Source organism: Aulonocara stuartgranti (genome assembly GCF_965226115.1).
Source record: "Aulonocara stuartgranti genome assembly, chromosome: 12".
Lineage (NCBI taxonomy): Eukaryota > Metazoa > Chordata > Actinopteri > Cichliformes > Cichlidae > Aulonocara > Aulonocara stuartgranti.
The window spans coordinates 27,572,650-27,592,487 of record NC_138948.1 but is presented as its reverse complement, the minus strand read 5'-3'; the positions used below and the strand labels follow the sequence as shown (position 1 = coordinate 27,592,487).

Genomic DNA, 19,838 nt, shown 5'->3' with positions numbered 1-19,838 from the left:
AAGTGAACATGTCCATATTGATGCATAGCAGTAAAGCTCTTATTAGGTATCTTTGAACAAATGATTCAAATAAAAGAAAGAAAGAAAGAAAGAAAGAAAGAAAGAAAGAAAGAAAGAAAGAAAGAAAGAAAGAAAGAAAGCGGTATGACACACAGAAAGCTCCGTTTTTGTATCGTCTCATTTTCATTTCGGTAAGAAATCCTACCTGAAGTAAATTTTCTGCTAACATTCAGTGGTAGTGCTTGTAAATCTAATTTCATGCAGGGAGCATTTTCATTTGGACACAGAGAGGGATGAACAAAGATTTGATTATCAACAAAACGTTGGCACAAAAAATTAGCTTTTTTTTCTTCCCCCGCACACAGAAAGCACTTAACCTACATACTGTACACCACTAAGGTGGAAGCCACTGAATATGTTCCCTGCTGCAGTTTTTACAACAGTTTTTGGTGGCATGAACATCTGCATGGTAACACGTGCGCTCCCTGATTCAGCCAAGGAGGACGGGAAGCTCAGTGTCTTCAAAGTGAGTGATTTGAGAGGCTGGAACAGCTGGTGTGCCAGATTTGCTCTCGTGTTCAGGGCTGGACTCTCATCATCGGAGAAGTTTTGCTTGCACTGGCTACTTGATAAATATCTTAAATATTGGCAAAGCAGAAGGACGAACCTTCTAGCCAGTAAGCAAAACAGCTTCTGGAGTCTACTATCAAGAAAAAAAAGATGTGAAATAACAAGAAGTGTACATTAAACTCAAACATAAAGATGTGAGCTTGCATGTGGCGTACTTTACAGCGGCGATGAATGCTCCCGCCTGGAACACAGCGAGCCAGTTTATATTCACTCCAACTGGAGGTGCTGCCAGCTCTGGTATTAAATAGCACATCTGTCAGTGCCCACTGGAAGGCTAAGCCAGGATAGCCTAGATTCTAGGTCCAGATTCTGCCTCATGCAGTGTGTCACCCACTCAGTGAACATGACTGACACTATTGTCTGTGTGTGGAAGGGGAGGAAATAAACGCTGTTGTCGTCCTCTGAGGGCTGCTGGGCTGACATGATAGTGACATGTGCAGTACAGTCGCTGCCGTGCGAAGTGTCAGGCCAGCTCGACAGGCTCAATGAGGGAGGATGAAAAGCAGAAGCGGTCGTGATAGACGGACCCATCAAGAGCCGGCAGCCATGAGGGACACGCGGAACAAATTTGACACAGAAAAACTTCAAACCTTTTTCATTTGATAAATACTGATCAATAATTCAATGGCAGATAGCATTCAATGCGGCATTCACTCTCTCATGAATATACATAAGTCAGTAGTTGTAGATCTGATCTTTTTTTTAAGACACTGAGTTTGGGTTTGCTGCCATGTTCACAACAGCCTCATCCAGGTTGTTATAGTAAACATGAGTGTTTCTGTTTTTATGCGTTCATGATTCACCAAGTAGGGCAATTAGCCACCAGATCAAAAGTGCACACCCGGGTCAGCAGCTATAATCTTCATAATTCTGTCAAAATGGACACTTAATGAGGACACATGACGCATGAGTGACCTCTGCTGATTTCCAGCGCGGTAAACACTCACCATGAAATCAGATCAGGGGACATTTATGCTGTTCGATTGATTTGTCACAGCGATTGCAAAAAGGTCATTCTTTACACTTGGGATTAGTATTTACAGTACTCCTGTAACTCTCCTGTTATCACTGTACAAAACACACCGACACAGACCAGCTGGTGTACAAATGCGTACCTTAACCAGTAACCATGTTTTCAGGTGCATGCTGGTCTTTTACATCAAATCTACTTTCTTTCATTTGATATAATGATGCACAGCCCTGTTTGTCACTACTTATTCCCCCTGCCTAGAGACAATCTGAAAAGCCATTTTAATCCCAGTGTTTGATGGCTTATTTCCACTTTGTGCCAGATGTATCAGATTGTACCTTCTCATGCTATGGAGGGAAAACAGAGACACTTTTGAACATGACAACACGGCAGGCGACATTTTTTAAAGAGCATTTCGAAAAATTATTTCCATAGAAACCTATTTACTACCAGGATTAACTACCTGGAAACAATTACATACTGTGCAGAGAAAAAGGCTTTAGTCAACAAATCGATGTTGGATTGTTACAACTCGGCTAGTAACGGGCTGATCTGACTTTTGGGGAAAGCACCATCTTTTATTTGGTCTCATCCTGACTTCATGTTTTATTTCAGATTTTCTCTGTTAATGTATTTTAAGGCCACATCAAAGCAATCTGATGTGACACCAGGACACTGGGAATGTTGTCTTTTTTTCATAAAACAAATACAGTTCGTAACCTTTTACAATTCCAATAATTTGGTGACAAAGCCAAAGAGTTTAACATCTGCTCCACCTGTGCTATAGGACTTTTAAGATTAAGGCCAGAGGCCTTTTAGTCTAATATTTTAAAGTCCCACTCAGTTGATCAGTTGGCCTTGTATGACTTTGATATTCGTGTGGTTCGGGGACACTGCCTGTCTTCAAATGTGACAAAAAAGTGAAATCCTTCAGTTTTGAAGATTTATTCAGAAGTAGCATAAACGTTTTGTCCTGCAACAGTAGTGTAATTTTCAATTTTCCTCTTTCAGATTTGAGCAGTAAAGAACTGACCGACAACAAGAGCCCAGTGCCTTTCCCTGTCTTCTTGCCGGTCAGCTACGAAGTTAAGGATGCCGACTACCTCTTCCTAAAAGAGGTAGGGCAGGACTTCATGAGGAACTCCAGCATGCAGAGCCACATCCAGCCCTTTGTTATTTTACGAGCCAGCCGCCAGCCGGTGGTCAACGCCAGCTATCGCACCATGTCCGCAGAGAAACCCGTGCCTCTAGATATGGTCCAGTCTGTGAAGCTCTTCAATGCACCAGAGGTCTTTACCTTTAACTGGAAAATCCAGGCCTTTGTCCTGACGCCTCGGGTTTTCTCCTCCAAGCCCAAAGTCAGGGTGCTCTTCTATGTTGCAGGCAGGGATTGGAACAGAGGGGAAGGCGCTCTGGATGAGCTACCATGTGTGACCGTGTATGCGTTCTGGCAAACCCAGGAGGTGAGGGGTTCCTGTGCCATAGGAGGTGAGAGGGGGACCTGCATGGCCGAGCTGGTTCCTACACCTGGCTGGTTTGCTCCAGGGTCAGAGGGCACCAGTAGAGAGAGGCAGGATCCATCTGCTGGGAACCCTGTGGAGCTGTACTACCAGGCTCAGCCAAAAGTCAGAGGGAAGTGCAATTCTGTGGATGGAAGTCGGTGGGGGGGTTCACAGCAGCAGGCAGAGTTTATTCCTGTCACTCCTATGCAGAGGATTGGAAGTGTGCGTCTTCTGCAGGTGCCTAAGGGGATGGCAACGCTTTCGCGCCTCAAGCTCGGCAATGCCATCGTCATACGGACATCCTCCAAACCTCTAAAGAAGACTGACATCGCCACCTTCTACATACTCATGGCCAGCTCTGCTCAGCTGACTAACTTCACTCTCAGGTAAAATGGAATTTTTTGCCTCCCTGAAATTTGCAGTGGTCAGCAATGTCACGGCTGACCACATGCTTGCAGTATTATAAGAGAAACTCTGTCCCCGATTTACATGGGCCTGTTATTTCAGCAAAGTTGAAATCATCTGGTCAGCAAAACCTCAGAATGGGGAACCGCTCACTAATAGTATTAGTCATCTTCCCTAATTCTTACCCAAATCCTTTGCCATCAAATATAAGCGAATATTGAACGAAATGAGATTTAGTATGGATTATGACATTTGCCTGGAAATATCATAGCTGTTAACCATCTTTCCTGGAAACGGGATGGATTATTTGAGCAGCAAAGCCTGAAGACATTAAGAGCAGTTTTAACAGCAGGAGTCATCAAGGAGCAAATAATATGTGTGCCATATACCTCATTATTTCCTTTATTTAAAGGGTATGCTCAGGATCAGTGCACAGTGCTGTAGAGTGTATGCAGATCGCGGAGATTAGTAGCATGGCTTCATCTCACTTTGCAATGCAGAATGCTTTTGAATAGAGATGAGAGCACTTGTAGAACCATCTTAAAAAGACTGTAATTCCTCTGGAGACCTCTGACATACTTGGTAATGAAGGCTAAATTTATACAGACATGTTTCAAAAAACAGCCTTCCATATTTCCCAAGAACCAATGCCTCAACCAGCTGACTAATTATCCTTAACCTAATATCACGGCTGTCTCTCAAGACGTCAGTCTGTTACTTCCCTTTTACAGGTGAAATGATGCAACGCGGCGAGATTGGCACCTCAAAACTGGATTTAAATTAAATGCTTCCAACCCGCACTCACCGTTTCATTGATGGCTTTCACGGTCATCTGCAGCCTTTTGTTATCATCATCCAGGCGAAGATCAAACAGAAGCACGCGGCGGCAAAGCTACATTTGTCGAGGTTGGCTGTCAGCGCAGACAAGCAGAGATTTACGTTGACCCGATTAGAGGCAGGTTTTACAAATTGTTATTCAAGACACTATCAGCTTTATTCCAAGTCAGTGAATTATTGTCTGACAGGAGGCGTCAAATGCATTTTCCATACAAGACTCACTTATTAATTGACTTTGTTTGAGAGTGTCGTAAATCTGTGGAAGGTGTCCTGACTTAAGAACCGGCCTTAAAGGCAGCACCGAAGTGCAGAAGTGCCGGTTCCTGGACAGTCTGCACTCACAGAATCAAATCAATACCTCAAACACTTTAGAAGTGACTTCCGCCTCGACTTGCTCATGCGTGCTTCACTGAAGGTGAGTGGGTGAGCAGACAGTCATGGATTATTAATTCCCCTTTTTTAATTCAATTGTGAATGCTGGAAAAGGACCATATTATCTGAGCTGACAGCTGTGCATGGGTGCACTTGTCCTCCTTGTCAGGAAGCAACATTTCTCTCAGGTACTCGGCTCTTTTGCAAAAGGAAACATGCAAACTTGAGTCTGAAGGTGGTTTATCAAATATTTCAGCTGTCGCTGGATTTCCAGAAGTATTATGAAATAGTTTCACATTTGTTTGTTGTTGTTGCTTTTTAAGATTAGACCATGTACTTAATTTCATTATTTGGTTTCCTGTTTGTTTTGGGTTTTTTTTAGCTTAGGCAACGGAGCCAAAAACCAATCCCTGCTTCCTCTTTTTATTGTGTCACTTTTAATCATTTCTGCTTTAATTCATTTACCCAATCATACACAAATGAACCAAAAGGAAAGCATTAATGCTGCCTCACTTCTTTCCTTTCTTCTCCTACTCTTCTGTTCTCTGGCAACATCGTTAGAAAGGAAAATGAAGTCCCTTCTGTACGTGTTGGTGACTACATCCATGTTTTTTTAGACCATTAACTTAAAAATATTGACTGTATCTTTAAGTTCCATACTCAGTTCCACAGTGCAGCCCTCAGCCAGCTTATCAGCACATTAAGAAGCGCTGTGCATCCAGTCCTCAACAGCTGTCTGTGTGCTTTATCACTGTCTGAATGTTCCATTAAGCTTTACTTAATACTCTCTCATCAGCATGATAAACCTGTGTTTGATGGCTATAGCTCCAGTCAAGGGAAATACAAATTCGAGGTTGATTGAGAAAAGACAAGCCACACCTGTCCGTCCGTCACGGCAAAAACGAACCTGTCACTCTCAGTGAGGCTTTTGTAAAGGTCACAGATAAAGTGTTGTACTACCATCATCGCGCTACCCACAGGAAGGGCAATTAGATTATCCTTTTACCCAGTTGAGTGGAATGAAGTATGAGCAAGTATGAGTGTATTTTTCCGTTTTCGTCTCAACATCTATTTAAATTCAGTAATCAGACTCAGTAGTACCCCCAGCTCCCCCATTCTAATGGCTTTATTTAAAAGTAGCATTGAGGCAATAAATTAACAGTGAGTTTCTGTATCAACAGGACACCGCGTCAGTGAGCTTTTCAACCACGGGTCTAATCATTCAACTCGGTGACAAATAGGGCTTTTACATCCATTTTAGTGCTGCGGTGCCTGCCATCTGGCAGGAGTGTTGGCATGAACATCTCCCCAACTCCCTAAACTGCTCCATAAGTACGATAAGCACGTTGCCGATGGCTGGCCATCAGACTGGCTAAACGGTGGACATTTGCCTGCATAATTAACGATTGCATCTGTTTCCGATTGCACTGGGGTTCACTGTGGTGCTGTGGCCCCGCAGTGATGCACTCACAAAGCTAAAGATGGGAACACAAATTATATCAGCAAAGTAATTACAAACCCTATGTAGCATCTCGATAGCAGCCTTGATGATGGAATGCATCTGGGTGAGCTGGAGGATATCTTCTAGGTCTTTGATCAAACTCAGCCTCTGTGCTCTTTGCTTTGCATGTGCGCTGTTTTGATTGTTGCTCTGTTGGCCATGTGTCTGTGATCAATCAATATAAGTCTAAAGAACACTGCATTACAAACAGTAAATAAGGAAAAGGAGAGGGCTAATGAAGGCCGAGGGCAATCGAGGCTCGCTTTGAGTGTATTTGAAAGTGTAGATGTCTACTATTGGGGCCGGTTCTCTTGTGGGCATTGTCTTGTGCGTTAGTGTTTTTAAGTGCATGCACACGCCCCTTAAGTGGATGAAGAGTATGCAAAAGGTGAAACAACAGTGCCACTCATGCCTTGCCTGGTCAGAAGTGAGATGGATGGCAGGTGCAGCACCTGAGAGCTGCTTTTCTCACACAGTGTCAGCTTCGGTCTCCACAGCCATCCATCTTCTCTGCCTCAGTGCCTCTCCCTGCCCGCTGCCTCCTCAGGCCCTGCTAACTGAAGCTATGGACACTGGTTCATGTTCATGTTCAGAAGAAATACGCCTCCTCGAGTCACAAGGGATTCTTTTTTTTAATGCAAGGGAGCTGAGAGACAGAAAAAAAGGGGCTTTAGATAAGTCTTCTTGTTACTGTCACTTTTTATTAGTTAAACCCTGCTCCACTCAGCTCAATACACAGAGGTGTTTCATCGGCGCGCACGTTATTCAGAGGCCATTACTAGATTAACAGCCCTCCAAGGTGCTCTCATTAATACACCGAACATGCAATCCTGCTTACCTCACTCACGGTGGATTAAAGTTTTGGCCCACTGAAAGTAAACTTCACAATCTAAGTAAGCACTGTTGAAAGGAAAGATAAAAGAAAAGAAGTAAATATAATGTTCAACCAAAGCTGAGATATGCAGTGCGATACTGAAAATAGAAAAAGAAATCATACTGCAGATTTCCGTTCCATATTGCATGTGGTAGTTTGATGCAATGCGTGTAGATTGTGTTTCATGCTTTGAATTTTAATGCCCTTAAAAGAAGAATAACTGCTATAACTATAACAACCTTTTCTTATAAGGTACCCTATTTTTTGGACTATAAGGCGCACTTAAAATCATTTAATTTTATCAAAACTCGACAGTGCAGCTTATAATCCGGTGAGCCTTATGTATGAATTCTGGTTGTACTTGAGGACCTCGAACCGATTTTATGTGGTACACGGCGCTCAAAAATCTATCAAAAAATGTTTTAGTACGACTTTGGTAAGCTACGATGCCGCACCACTTGATGGATTGTCGGAGCATTACAGCTACGGCAATCAACACTGCGGTATCACTGAGAGTTAAAAACTGTCTAAATTCTTTCATCTTTAATAAAATGATCAGCGTTGCTGCTTTACCAGGTGTAACAATTAAGTTTAACATCCAGGCATCCATGAAAACGGAATTTATATAATTTAACGGGGTTAGAAGTTAGCAGGTAGTTAGCGCGCTAGTTTCCACTTAAACATGATATAGCATGTTCTGACTGAGAAATTTCTGAAAAATTAAAAGGTACAGCTCTGCTATCACTTCAAACATAAACAAAGACAGAAAACTAAACAGCAGTGACTTTTGTAGGGTTACTGAAGTTGGGCTATCTGGTATATAATGATGTGCTATGTGATGGCTAGTAGCGACACAGCTATGTTAGCATAACATAAACAGTAAAGCTGGAGGATGAATGCTAATGTTTGTTTCGCTTAATCCGCCGTATAATCTGGTCCGCCTTATGGTCCGAAAAATACAATATATGTGTGTAAGTTAAACACTGAAATAAACTTTTCGGTGGGAGCATTGTTATTTTTTTTTACAAAGATTACATTTGATAAGAAATGTGAAGACAAAAAATAATTATCATTACCTTAGATGCACCTTCCTTCTTGTTATCTCCTTACCTTCATCCTAATCAGGGACTTGCAGGTTCCTCTTTGCTCCGCTCTCATCTGCCACCTGATATACCACCAGAGAAGCCATACACTGGCAACAGAATCTCACTCTTCCTTTTGCTTTATGTGATGAGAAGTGTTCAGAGCTAGAGCTGATTTAATTAGTTTCCAGTCTGTAAGTTGACTTACATTTCTGACTTGCGTTTGCCATAGCAACCTCTGTAGTAAAACTGGGAATGATGGCAATAATAGAAGCTTCAACTGAATGCTGAATTCAGCTACCCAGAATGCTACTGAAGGAATGAATATTATAACAGTGTATAACAGAATAAATATTAAAGTGATTAACCTGTTTCTAAAAAGGTGGCTTTCAGCTGTGTGCAATTGTCACAAGTTACACCACTAGATGATTTCACCCTTTAGCTCTCCGCTCCATGTAGGAACCTGTATTAATCAGACAAATGAGCTTCTGCACTGAGCAGCTGGAATGGAAATCAGCTGCTTCAGGGTCATGATGGCGCAAGATTAAACTGTTGAAAATGATACCGTTCAGTCCTTTTTAATTACGACCTTTAACCCGTAAGCTCTGTGTCCATTTTATGTTTTTAACAGTGTCACTGTTGCTGCAACAGGAGCCAGATTTATTCATTCTGAAAAGGAATGAGGGCCATATTTCTGTCTCACATCCCAGCCATTAAGACAGCGAGTGATTACAGGGAAATGCGGCTCCACAGCAGAAACTTATGCGCTAAAATCAGTGGCCACTTGAGACCTTCTCTCCTGATTACATTTTGCATGTAATCTGGAGCAAAGGTCTCAAGCGGTTTTGCCAAAGATGTTTCTTTCCAGATTACATGTTTGCTGTGCAGATGTTGTTACAAAGGGTGGCTCAGATTTGTTGTACAAATGTAAAAAATGTGCACACGAGTAACGCTTTTCAATTAAGAGATAATGCATGCTTAGGCTGCTCTCCTGTCACCGCGCATAACAAGGGAGTAACGTCCTCTCTTCTTTTGCCTGCTTTTGAAATACAACAGCAAAGCCAAAGAAAGAGAAGCGCTCAGATTGCTGTTGCTCCTATCAAAAATTACACCTCCTCTGAGACTCATAATGCGCTCAACAGTTGTGTTTATCTCAGAGATAAACCACACAGCTTTGCATGCAGATGAAAAACAAAGAATCACACGAGGATGTTTTTCCTGAACATTCGGATACTCTGTCTTGTTCGTGCATATTCAGCAAGTCTGGCATATTTACATGTGTGCCCCTCCTGGCCTCCACAATTCTTCCAGAAGAGTATCTCATTAACATTTGACCTACTGCAAGCTGCTTATGCTGGGAAAGCCCCACGGGGAAGGTCTGTTTGGCTGCATAATGCACACCATTTACAAATTAGACACCAAGAAAACTAATACTCCATTAGTACATTTTGAATAATGAGAGCACGTGAATATAAATAGAAAGAACAATGTTTTCTTTGCACCTTTAATTGCACAGAGGTGATGGTAATTACAGGTTGAAATAAGGATAAATATATATATCACAGGTTTGTGTTTTTGTATTTTCTCTCTCTTACAATTTTCTTTACATTTTCTTTTAACTGTATGTACAGAGTCTAATAAATATTGCCTTTGATTGATGTTTTATGCAATATCAGGGTTGAGAGGTAACTTGTTCCAATTATGTGTTATAAATGTAATTAATATTTTTATAACTAGTAAGTTATATCAGGAGAAATCGTTTTCTTGAGACAAGAGAGAAAGAGTCCTACAAACAGCTTGAAGCAACAAACTAAACATACTCTCCAGCTGATGTAATTTCAACACTCGGCTTATATTTGTTATTCAAACTTTCTGAAGGTCTTGGCTGCTTTTTCACTCACTTTCACTACGATTTTCCCAACAGCCCTTGGTTTTGTGTGTGTATATGTGTGTGTGTGTTTAGCTAGCAGGCTGTCACAATACGCATAATTTGTCCGTCTTCTTTAGCTGAATCTATGAAAGAGAACATAGTTTACCAAACAAAAATTTTTGTACAAGTGGAGGACAAAAGAACAAGTAGTGGGCCTAAAAAAAACTATCTACAGCAGATAAACAGTATCTGAAAAGCCCAGTGACCAAAATGGGAACAAATCCAGCAAATACCTCACTGAACCCAATGATGAATCTGCATCATTGGAAATGGTTTCAGTGGAAAGATTGCCATTTTTTAAGGGAGGGAAATGGGAAGAAAATGCAGATGTAAAATTCTGCTTTAAATCATCATCAGTGTATATGGAGGACATCAGGAGAGAGGAGCAACGGTGAGTATCTACAGCCATCTGAAAAAGAGAGTGGAGGCTCTGTCATGGTTCGTGGCTGCATTTCAGCCAGTGGTGTTTGGGGGCTTGTCAGATTTTAATCCACCATGCAATACCATCTGGAAAGCAATGATTGGCAATGATACCAAACACATTGCCACTGTGGTAAAAGCATACCTAGATCGAAAAGCACTGGCCTCCCCAGACCTCAACAAGTCTGGGATCATCTAAACAGAGAAAAAAGGCAGCCAACATCCAAAGACAGGTGTTCTTAAAGATGTTAAATGTTCTTAAAGAAGGCTGGAGAACTATTCCTGAAGACTACTTCAAGAAAGTACAGAAACCTTACCTAAGAGAGTTCACGTTGGTCATTGACTTTCAAATTTGAATGAATCCTAAAATCTCTATTTTTGCCTGTATTTCCATTAATGTTTGTACATTAAATTACTGCACCAGTCAGAGTTGAGGCTTCTTCTTATTTGTCATAAGATTGTTGAGGCAGTGTGAGACAAAAACTAGATGTTGAAAAGTGTGAGAGCCTACAACCCTGCGAGTTACCAATACTGGTCTTTATTTTAAAATGGAATAAAGTTACCTCCTATATAATTAATGTAATTAATGCTCTATCTATTCGGTTAGTCCCCAGGCCTGAATATCAACTTTATGCAGCTTCCTTCTTATTACTGAAATGGATTTATCGTGAGAAACCAGACAAGATTAAAAGCATTAATTAAATTCACCTATAAATGAATTTTAAGGTGGAAGTTTAAATCTACTGTACATGAGGGAACTATATTTAACACATTTTTTTTCACAAGAAAATTCCAAAACTCATGAAAAAAAGAAAAAGCCAGAAATGTAATGTAATGTAAAAAATTTATTGCATTCTTGACCTTTTCATTTTCGACTTTTCACAGAGCAACAGTAAGGAAAGGTGTGACCTTTCGAACAGTAACACCCAGTAACTCTTTACTGTGGGACATCACTCTGGATTTGAGTGTGGATGGCGCCATCGCTGTTATTTGTCAGAGAAAGGCTCCCATACCTGGGAAAAGGCAAGTCTGTTCTCTTCACATTACTTTATATGTCACTGTAGACTATTCATGTATGTCTGTTTTTTTGTTGCTGGGAAATCTATCACCGCTGATATATTTAGACCGCAGAGCTAAAAGGGGAATTTTAATGCATCGTGGGTTGCCGGTACCTCCAGCTGTTTAAAGCGGACGTGTGTCTGCATTGGAAAAGCAAATCACAAACAGTCTGTACTGTACATGTCTGCATGTATGTGGTTCATTGCATATTGTCCAGAGGGGATATACTTTAACCACTGGATGACTGCAGGTATTCTTGTAAAGAAAGTCCTTGTAGGGAGGTATGCTTTTTACCCCCCTTTAAGTCCCACTTTCTGTCTGCACTTTAATTATTTCAAGACATTCACTAACTGTGAACGGGAAGGTATTTCTAGCATGTAGTACCCTGCTTTATTTTAACCTAAAAAGTGCAAGCTACTGAGTGCATCCTAAGGCTTGATGCTAAAACTATTTGCAAGACATCTGCAGGTTGGTCTGATCAGTCGGCTCTTTGGGTTCCTAAGAAGTACTTAACTTGCTCCATAATCTCATTAAACAGGACTACAACCATTCCCTGACAACCAGCCTTTCTCAGATGTCCTTTAAAGTTCAGCCAAGTGCAGCTTCATTTCGCTTAACTGCAATGAGCTGAGTACAATTAAGAGTTAAGTCTGATAAGCGTGGCCCGTGCCTCCTGAGATTAAAAGACACCTGTTTTTTTTTCCGTCTTGTTTTTTAAAGGACAAGGCAATGCAGGGGAAAAATGTTATGCCATGGTCTGTCACTCAGGTTTGCTTATTACTGTACCTTTTTGCTACTGCCAACAGTGGAGTTGCCACAGGGATGTGTTAAAATCTACACTACCTATTTGTAATGTGTGGTTATCAGGTATTAATTGCATACTAAAGTGATTTTTTGGGTCCTTAAGTGACAGTTTGACTGCGCAGCCTCTGTTTCTGTCTCTGTTTTGTTTCCTATATTACGGTGTTATACTGAGGGCTGTGCCATGAAGTGAGTCAACTCTTCATCGAGGCAATCTCAGGAAACACTTTACAATTTTGGCTGTAACTTAATGAGTCCCAAATACTGTGAAAGATGGGTCATTTAAACTGCATCTCTAATTGTCCAGCATCACCATTCCTAGATGATCCCTTGGAGCTTGGTGGATGAGAAGTGATAGAGACTCTGATTTTTAGAAATCATGTAAAGCCTTTCAGTTTTCCTGACAAACACAAATATTCAATGCTTCGTTTTTCTCTGCTGGCAGCAAACAATTCCAGGCGATTTCATTGGCCTTCATTTGACGACCTAATCCTAAAGCAGACAACTAAAGCCTAGTAGACAACTCGATGACCTTTACAGAAGATTTGCAAAGTGTAGTAACCAGTTGGAATTGTTTTTTATTAATACTTGTTCTTTACTTAGTCCCCAGAGCGTTTACCCCACCAGGGTTGCAGCTGAAAGAATAAGGCTAAAACAGTCTTAAACACCACAAGCAACACATGAATTTGATGGAAAATGCAATCACGATGACAGTCAGATCCACCTGTGGCTTATCGATGGGGGCAAGGTTTGCCAGGTTTCCTTTGTGGTTATGGCTGCACCAATAGACACAAACGCTGGATGGAAAAAAAAAATAGCGCAGTGGAACATTATTTTCTCGTGGCACTTCTGGGCTGCAGAAAAGTTAGCAAGAGTGCACTTGATATCCACGGGCTTGGAGTTTGCTCTAGTGTGATATATGCAGCTCTACACCGTCCATGTTTGTGATGGATCATCTGGTGCCAGCACTCACCATTTTCTGTACCATTTAACACTAATTCAGGCTAATTGCACAGCCCTCGGGTCTCTTCACACGCTAGTTTGTTTCAGAAAATTCCAGTAAAGTTTGTTGCTGACCTGCCTACATTTCCTCAACTAATACCTTTGACAGCGCCACAGTCTGGGGGCCCATGGGAAATCTCAAAATTGTATCATAATTAAATAAAGCATTGACTTCGTTCGGAGACAATTATCATATTGAGATTTGTATTATTATTAAATTATATAGGCAAAAGCCCATTAGGGCTATGCTAGCAGCTTTCTGAATCAAAATGACAACATAGTAACAAAGACTATGTTGTTACTAAAAGCTAAAAAGCTTTTTATTCAGACTCAAAAGCAGAGGATGACTGGTTTTCTTGCAATTCTTTTGGAGCGCATAAAATACCTTTCATCCAATTACCGGAAACATTTCCGTTACAGGCAGCACAGGTGTTAACCTCTGGATGGCAAGGGTCATTCCAAGATGTTTAAAATGTAGTGACTCATAGGTTAACCTGAAACGGTCAGGGTGGGGCCCATGGGAAATCAGAAAATTCAATCAGAAATGAATAAAGCACTGAAAATAGGCTTAGAATACAGTGGGCATGATTTATAGGCCTTTGTGCATTACCATGTGCCCTAATACAAATGGCATTATACGAAGAATGGCACGGAAAGAGAATCTGGATGCTTTAGTTATTTATTTATTTCTATTGAATAAATGTTTTGCATGGTGGTGAAAGACGTATGCAGGTGCCTGCAGAACTCTTCCAGCTCAACATATACACTTTAGATTTAAAATGTCAACTGTAAGAGTTAGATTCTGCCTCTAGAGGAATTTTAAAGAGATGTTTGTGAAACAAGATTTTGATCTGTGTGTGAATATATATATATATATATATATATATATATATATATATATATATATATATTTTTTTTAGACCCACTATAGAGTTTCATTCAAAAATGGTAAAGCTAAGCGTGCTTTTGTGGAAGATTGCTTTGTCAGATTTCATACAACATTAGACAGCTTGCCGTAATCTGAGAGACAACACTGAATTTATTGTCATTATAGGTTTGACCTCATTATGTTGTTTTCCCCATTTGCCGTGGATTGTGACATTGTTTATTACAACTTCTTTATGGGTTAAAATATTTATTTACCCAGTCTTTTTGCTAATCCTCTCTAAAATGTCATGAAACTAACGGAACCCCTGCTGGGAGCGTCTACTGTCACACCACTATGGGGACTTCTCTGACTTTTTGCTTAGCTGGCTTTAGCAAACACCAAAAGTATTTGCTGTATTTATACATTTAAGCTTTATTTATTTATTTTTATCCTCAGTTGCAAAGGGCTTGGTGTGGATCTTAATATTTAAGTACTGCTATTCTCAGGCAGACTGCCATCCGTAAACAAGATGCTGAAGCATCCATTCCCTGTAAGCTCCACAATAAATTACAGGGGGTGTTATTTATGTGTGTGTTATTTACATAACACACACATAAAAACATCCCCCATATATTGTTGGATATGTGTGTTAATACGGTGAATACCGACTTCATACCACATAGGCATGTTTATCTGAATTAAACATATCTTGTTTTGACAGTTGACCAGAATGCGATTATCTTATTCCTGGGTCTTTGAGCGATAGCCTAAAATGATTAAATTACACTCAATCTCTGTCTAGCTCCTAATGATGGCAGCTATGACTGAGAGAACCAAACAGAGACAGCTTTTTGTGTGCCTTGTTGCTGCGCTTGGAACTTAATGAAGGAATAATAAAAAACTACTTTCAGTTTCTCCTGTTGTTACTCCAGAGCAACAAAAGGCGGCTGGTGTGCAGCCTTTTTAGAGGTCATTTTCATGCTGTGCCTCCACACGAGTCAGACACAGATTTATAACATGGACACACAGATGCAGTGAGACTGATAACGCCCATGTGCTTATGCTTATTGCGTTTTTGTCCAGCAATACATCTTTTCTGCAGCTCCATACAATGCCCGCAAATAAACCCAGGGTACTAACTACAACACGACCATGGCAGAAATTTGAATCCGTGGCTAGGAAGCTCTCTTGCAGCTGTCATCACTGAGAGGCTATTATAAGTTACACAGGCTCATACTTTGTTTTGTATTCAGGATGCCGCTGTCCTCAGACCACCTTTTATTCTACACCAATTTAGCGCGACCAGCAACCCGAGGGGAGTGTCAGCAAAGAGAAATTCAGCTCTGTTCTTTTCTAGTTTAGCTTGTGAAGAAGCCTAGAGATGCAAAGCCCACTCCACGGCTAAAAAAAAGGACTGTGTCTTGTCACAAACACTAGGATCACATCGCACTCTGAAATTTTTTTTTCTACACTTCTATCCATGGGGCCAAATTCGTAACATGTCACTATGAATTTTAAGATGAATATCTCCAAAACTCCAGGCTCAGTCTCAACTGCTTTTACTTCTTCCTCGTACTGAAAAAAGCAAACTCACTTTGAATTGAAATTTCCTTAAAAAAAAATCAACGAATTAATTAATTAAAATAATAGTAATAATAATAATGATGTTAGGTTTTTACTTGATAGTTTAAATTAAAGACTAAATTCATACGACAGGAGTCGCCTCAAGGCATTTTGTGATGTAAATTAGAGAGCCTACAAAAATACAACAATAATACACAGGCTTCAGTTACTATACAGTGCAATAGCTGGAGACTGTGATTCTGCTGTTGTGCCTTGTGAATGAGGAGACAGCTGAAACTAGCATCTATAACTTTATAAATCATGAAGGAACAGAAAAACGCAAAAATCACTGAAAAGACTGAGATTGAAGTTTTTATGCAGACATTCAGGAAATGGATGAAGAACTAAATATGTGAGTCTGTTAGTATGATAACATGCTGATTTTTGTCTGAAGCCTTGCTGTGCTTTGGCCTTTTGGAGCGGAAAGCGTTGCTGTAGACTCACTGTAGGGCCAAGTTCCCTAAATTGGTTGAAAAAGCATGTAAGCACAATTGCCAAATAGTGCTCATATGTCTGTGTGGGGTTTTTTTTCCTAGTGAAAAAGAGCACAATTTTCTTTATTGTTGTTATTGTTGGCGCTATATAAATAAGAGTGAATTGAATTAAACACAGTTTATTTAAAAATCAAGTGAAAAAAATAGGACATGCTCATTTTCTGTGTTAAATATCAGCGCAATTAGTGCTAGCAATTAGCAGTAGCAATTAGCAATTAGCAGTAAATTGCATGTCGCAAACGTTAGTAAATCTATCAGAGCGCTTGATTTAAAAATTTTCTATTCTGAGAAAGGAAGGGGGTCAGTTGCAAAATTCTCTTAGTTGCCACCTCGTACACATAATATTATCACTGCACTGTCTTTGCAAACACTGACACTACTGTTTTATGCCAAAACCCACTTTGCACTGAGGCAGCGCTTTAGTAAATCTGACCCATAGCATGTAATAGACAAACTACAGAACATATTTACGTCCCATTTCTCACTGCCTTCCCTTTTCTGTTCTCTTTCCCCTCATCTCCAGTCCAGGTCAAGGGTGCCCCTTCAAACCCTTTATTGACCGGCCCTTCAAATTTACCTGTAAAATGGGCCCGCTGGTGGGCCCATGGTCAATAAAGGGTTAAGCTTGGGTCTGCCTGAGGTTACTTCCTGTTGAAAGAGAGCTTTTCCTTCCCACCATTGCCTTGGCCCCAGTTTTCAGAGTTTTCTCTCTAACAGGGTCTTTATTTTACAGTATAAAGCACCTTGAGGCACTTGTGTTTGTTTTTTTGTGTTACATACATAAAACTGAATTGAACTGAAAGTGCAGAGTGTGCCTACACATCTTTTTGTTTCTCGGTAATCCTGGTTTTGGATCAGTAAACTTTTGTGCTGTGTTTAATCACTTAACCTCAGATACACAGGTCTCTTTAGAAACATTAAAAGCTACATTATTGCTTGAACCGAAGAGCACTCGAGGCAACATGAAGCTGCGCTAACAAGAGTCTGATTATCTTCGTTTTAACACAAGATGTGTTGTACTGAAATTATAAAGCAGGTGTGATTTCACGTGTATATAATGCATGTTTCATCTGTCAAATTAACACAGCTCTTTGCTTACCACTCAGGCTTGAAAGCAGTTTGTTGGAGGTACTTCAAATTGATTTTGAAGTTGAAGAATTGAGCAGCCCTCTCGACAGCCAGGTAATCATATGGAAGCTGGAGCTACCATCCACATCCAAAAACGGAGTCAAGACCGAAGGAGCCATGAGGATCTATACCACTCAGAGAGACTTTGTCGGCCTAGCTCCTCTCATAATGGTGAGTTAGCTGTCATCTCTCCTGTCACACCTAATCAGAGTAAAACACCAGGATCGATGTTGCCAACAGCAGAGTTTCCAATAATGCTAAGATTGCATCCTTTGAGCGTCGGTGCATGAAAATATCATAAAATGCACTTTGCTCTGATCTGTTCCTGTCTGGTTTGCATACACAGAAGGCTGGATATGCTTTGGACTGTTTAGTAAATGGCTTCTATTTTGAGCAGACTGTGACCTTGTGTTGTTGACTGTCAACTAGCTGATGTCTCCTCTGTGTTGTTCTGCTCTGTTCTAGCGTGCATTATGTGGTCATTCTCTCCTGCTAACAGCTGCTTCATGTGCTTCTATTTTGGTGCCGCAGGCCTCTTTTATTGTGCTACCTCTATTATTAACCCGTGATATAATCTCCTCTACTCAATGAGAAACATTATAGCACATTTAATTGCCGTGCTGAATCTGAGTTATCTGTCACCGGGGCCAGCTCCTAACTAAAACAGTGTTTTGAGAGATAACTTTCACATTTGTTCGACTACATATAATTGAAATATGTAATTTATACAAATAAAAGATAATTGCTATACTTTTAATGAAGGCTTTAGTAAGATTATGCAGGCTATATGCTTCATTTCCATCTTAAAGGTGCTGAAGTGCTCAAAGCTATGTGGAAAAGCTACAGTATCCCGATTTGTAAATTTGACATGGCTCATCTCGCTGGTGGATTAGAAGCTGACCTCAGGCCAAACAGGAGGAGATTTGATGGTTGGCTCAAGGGGACATTAGCGCTGACTGATCACTCTTGGCCTTGCTCCATGAACTTCAGCTAGTGCTGCTGCTCACTACTTCTATAGGAGGGGGGAGGAAAGAAAAAAGCTTCACTGATACTACCTTCACATCAGAGTTTTCAGTTGCACGTTTATTTATTTCTGCCTAATTTAAAGCGGTTTTACTCTCGAGGGGACAAGTTTCCATCTGCTTCATTTTCATACTTGGAGTGGCCAAATGTCTCTTTATATTTGATTTGTTCATTCACAGAACTGCACGGCACTTCAGCTTATAATATTCGATTAATTCAGCTTCATTTAAAGCAGTCTGTTTTCTGTTGTTTTTTTCTTTTTTTTCATAGAGAACGACACTTACCCATCTGCTTCATTTTCATGCTTTGATTATCCAAGGATTCCTACAAATAACTATCAATTTATTTTAACAAGGCACCTCACATTTATAGTGTTACGCAAATAGCCTTCATTTGTGGAATAAAGTGCTTTAGAGCTCACCTCTTAGTCACCTAACAGGTACTCAAAGACCAAGGGAAGCTATTGATCAAACAAGGCCCTAACCCAACCAATCTATGCCAAAAGACAATGAGACAAAAGGAGCCAGGAATCGAACCACCAACTCGTCCAGAAGCGGATGAGCGCTCTTATTTCCGTGACATTTATAATTAACAATGCACCGTGCATCGCAGGCAGGCTCTGTGTGTGATAAAGACTATTTTTAGTCCATGTTTCTGGGTATTTTCCCATGTGTGAAGTGATACAGCATCCCTTTGAGGGACATGCCTGTGCAGTAAAAAATCCAAGATTAGCTCTTACTTCTATGTGGTGACCGGGCCATCACCCAGCCTTAACTCTACTCCCCCACTTGCTTCCCAAAGGCGGATTGGCCTTCTTACCTCGCCACTGCTGCTGAGTCGCTGAGTCACGCTTCATCGCCCGTGTCTCCTGTCTACCTCCTCTAACTGCATCCCATGCCACTCTTATTAAAAAAATAAATAAATTAAAAATCTTTGTCACTGTGACAGTAGCACTACCACGTAAACTCTAAAACTGAACTGGAATATGAAACTCATTTCTCTTTGCTCTCTCTGCAGGACACGGAGATTCTGAACACCGCTGTGCTGACGGGAAAGAAGGTGGTGATGCCTGTGAGGACGGTAGCTGTGGAGGAAGATGGAGTAGTCACGGATGTGTCTGATTACACAGACTGTAGCTCCACTGATGAAGACGTTCTCAAGGTAGGATTTGCACGTCCCCCTTATGACTTACTTTACAATGAACAAATTCCCCGTCCCTTTGGTTTTAAACGTTCCAAGAACAATGACAGAACAAAGGATGTGAACTTCAGTGGTATGTCCATCAACAACAATAAAGTGCTTCATATTTGGACCTTG

General features: G+C 40.7%; 1 protein-coding gene and 1 long non-coding RNA gene across 2 annotated transcripts in view; one reads left to right on the top strand and one right to left on the bottom strand.

Annotated features, from left to right (window-relative positions):
- The window catches only part of LOC309719641 (transmembrane protein 132D), a 29,110-nt gene that overhangs the window by 2,817 nt on the left and 6,455 nt on the right, over nucleotides 1–19,838 (top strand). Inside the window, exons 2-5 of the mRNA XM_082555909.1 lie at nucleotides 2,612–3,488; nucleotides 11,409–11,546; nucleotides 17,477–17,669; nucleotides 19,539–19,682. Of these exons, the coding sequence (XP_082412035.1) occupies nucleotides 2,612–3,488; nucleotides 11,409–11,546; nucleotides 17,477–17,669; nucleotides 19,539–19,682 (1,352 nt within the window). The remainder of the gene's footprint in view (nucleotides 1–2,611; nucleotides 3,489–11,408; nucleotides 11,547–17,476; nucleotides 17,670–19,538; nucleotides 19,683–19,838) is intronic.
- Nucleotides 6,820–8,331, bottom strand: LOC309719654. The gene is made up of 3 exons (XR_014280279.1): nucleotides 8,202–8,331; nucleotides 7,056–7,117; nucleotides 6,820–6,863 (listed from the first exon to the last, which is right to left on the bottom strand). It is a non-coding gene; the product is annotated as an uncharacterized lncRNA (long non-coding RNA).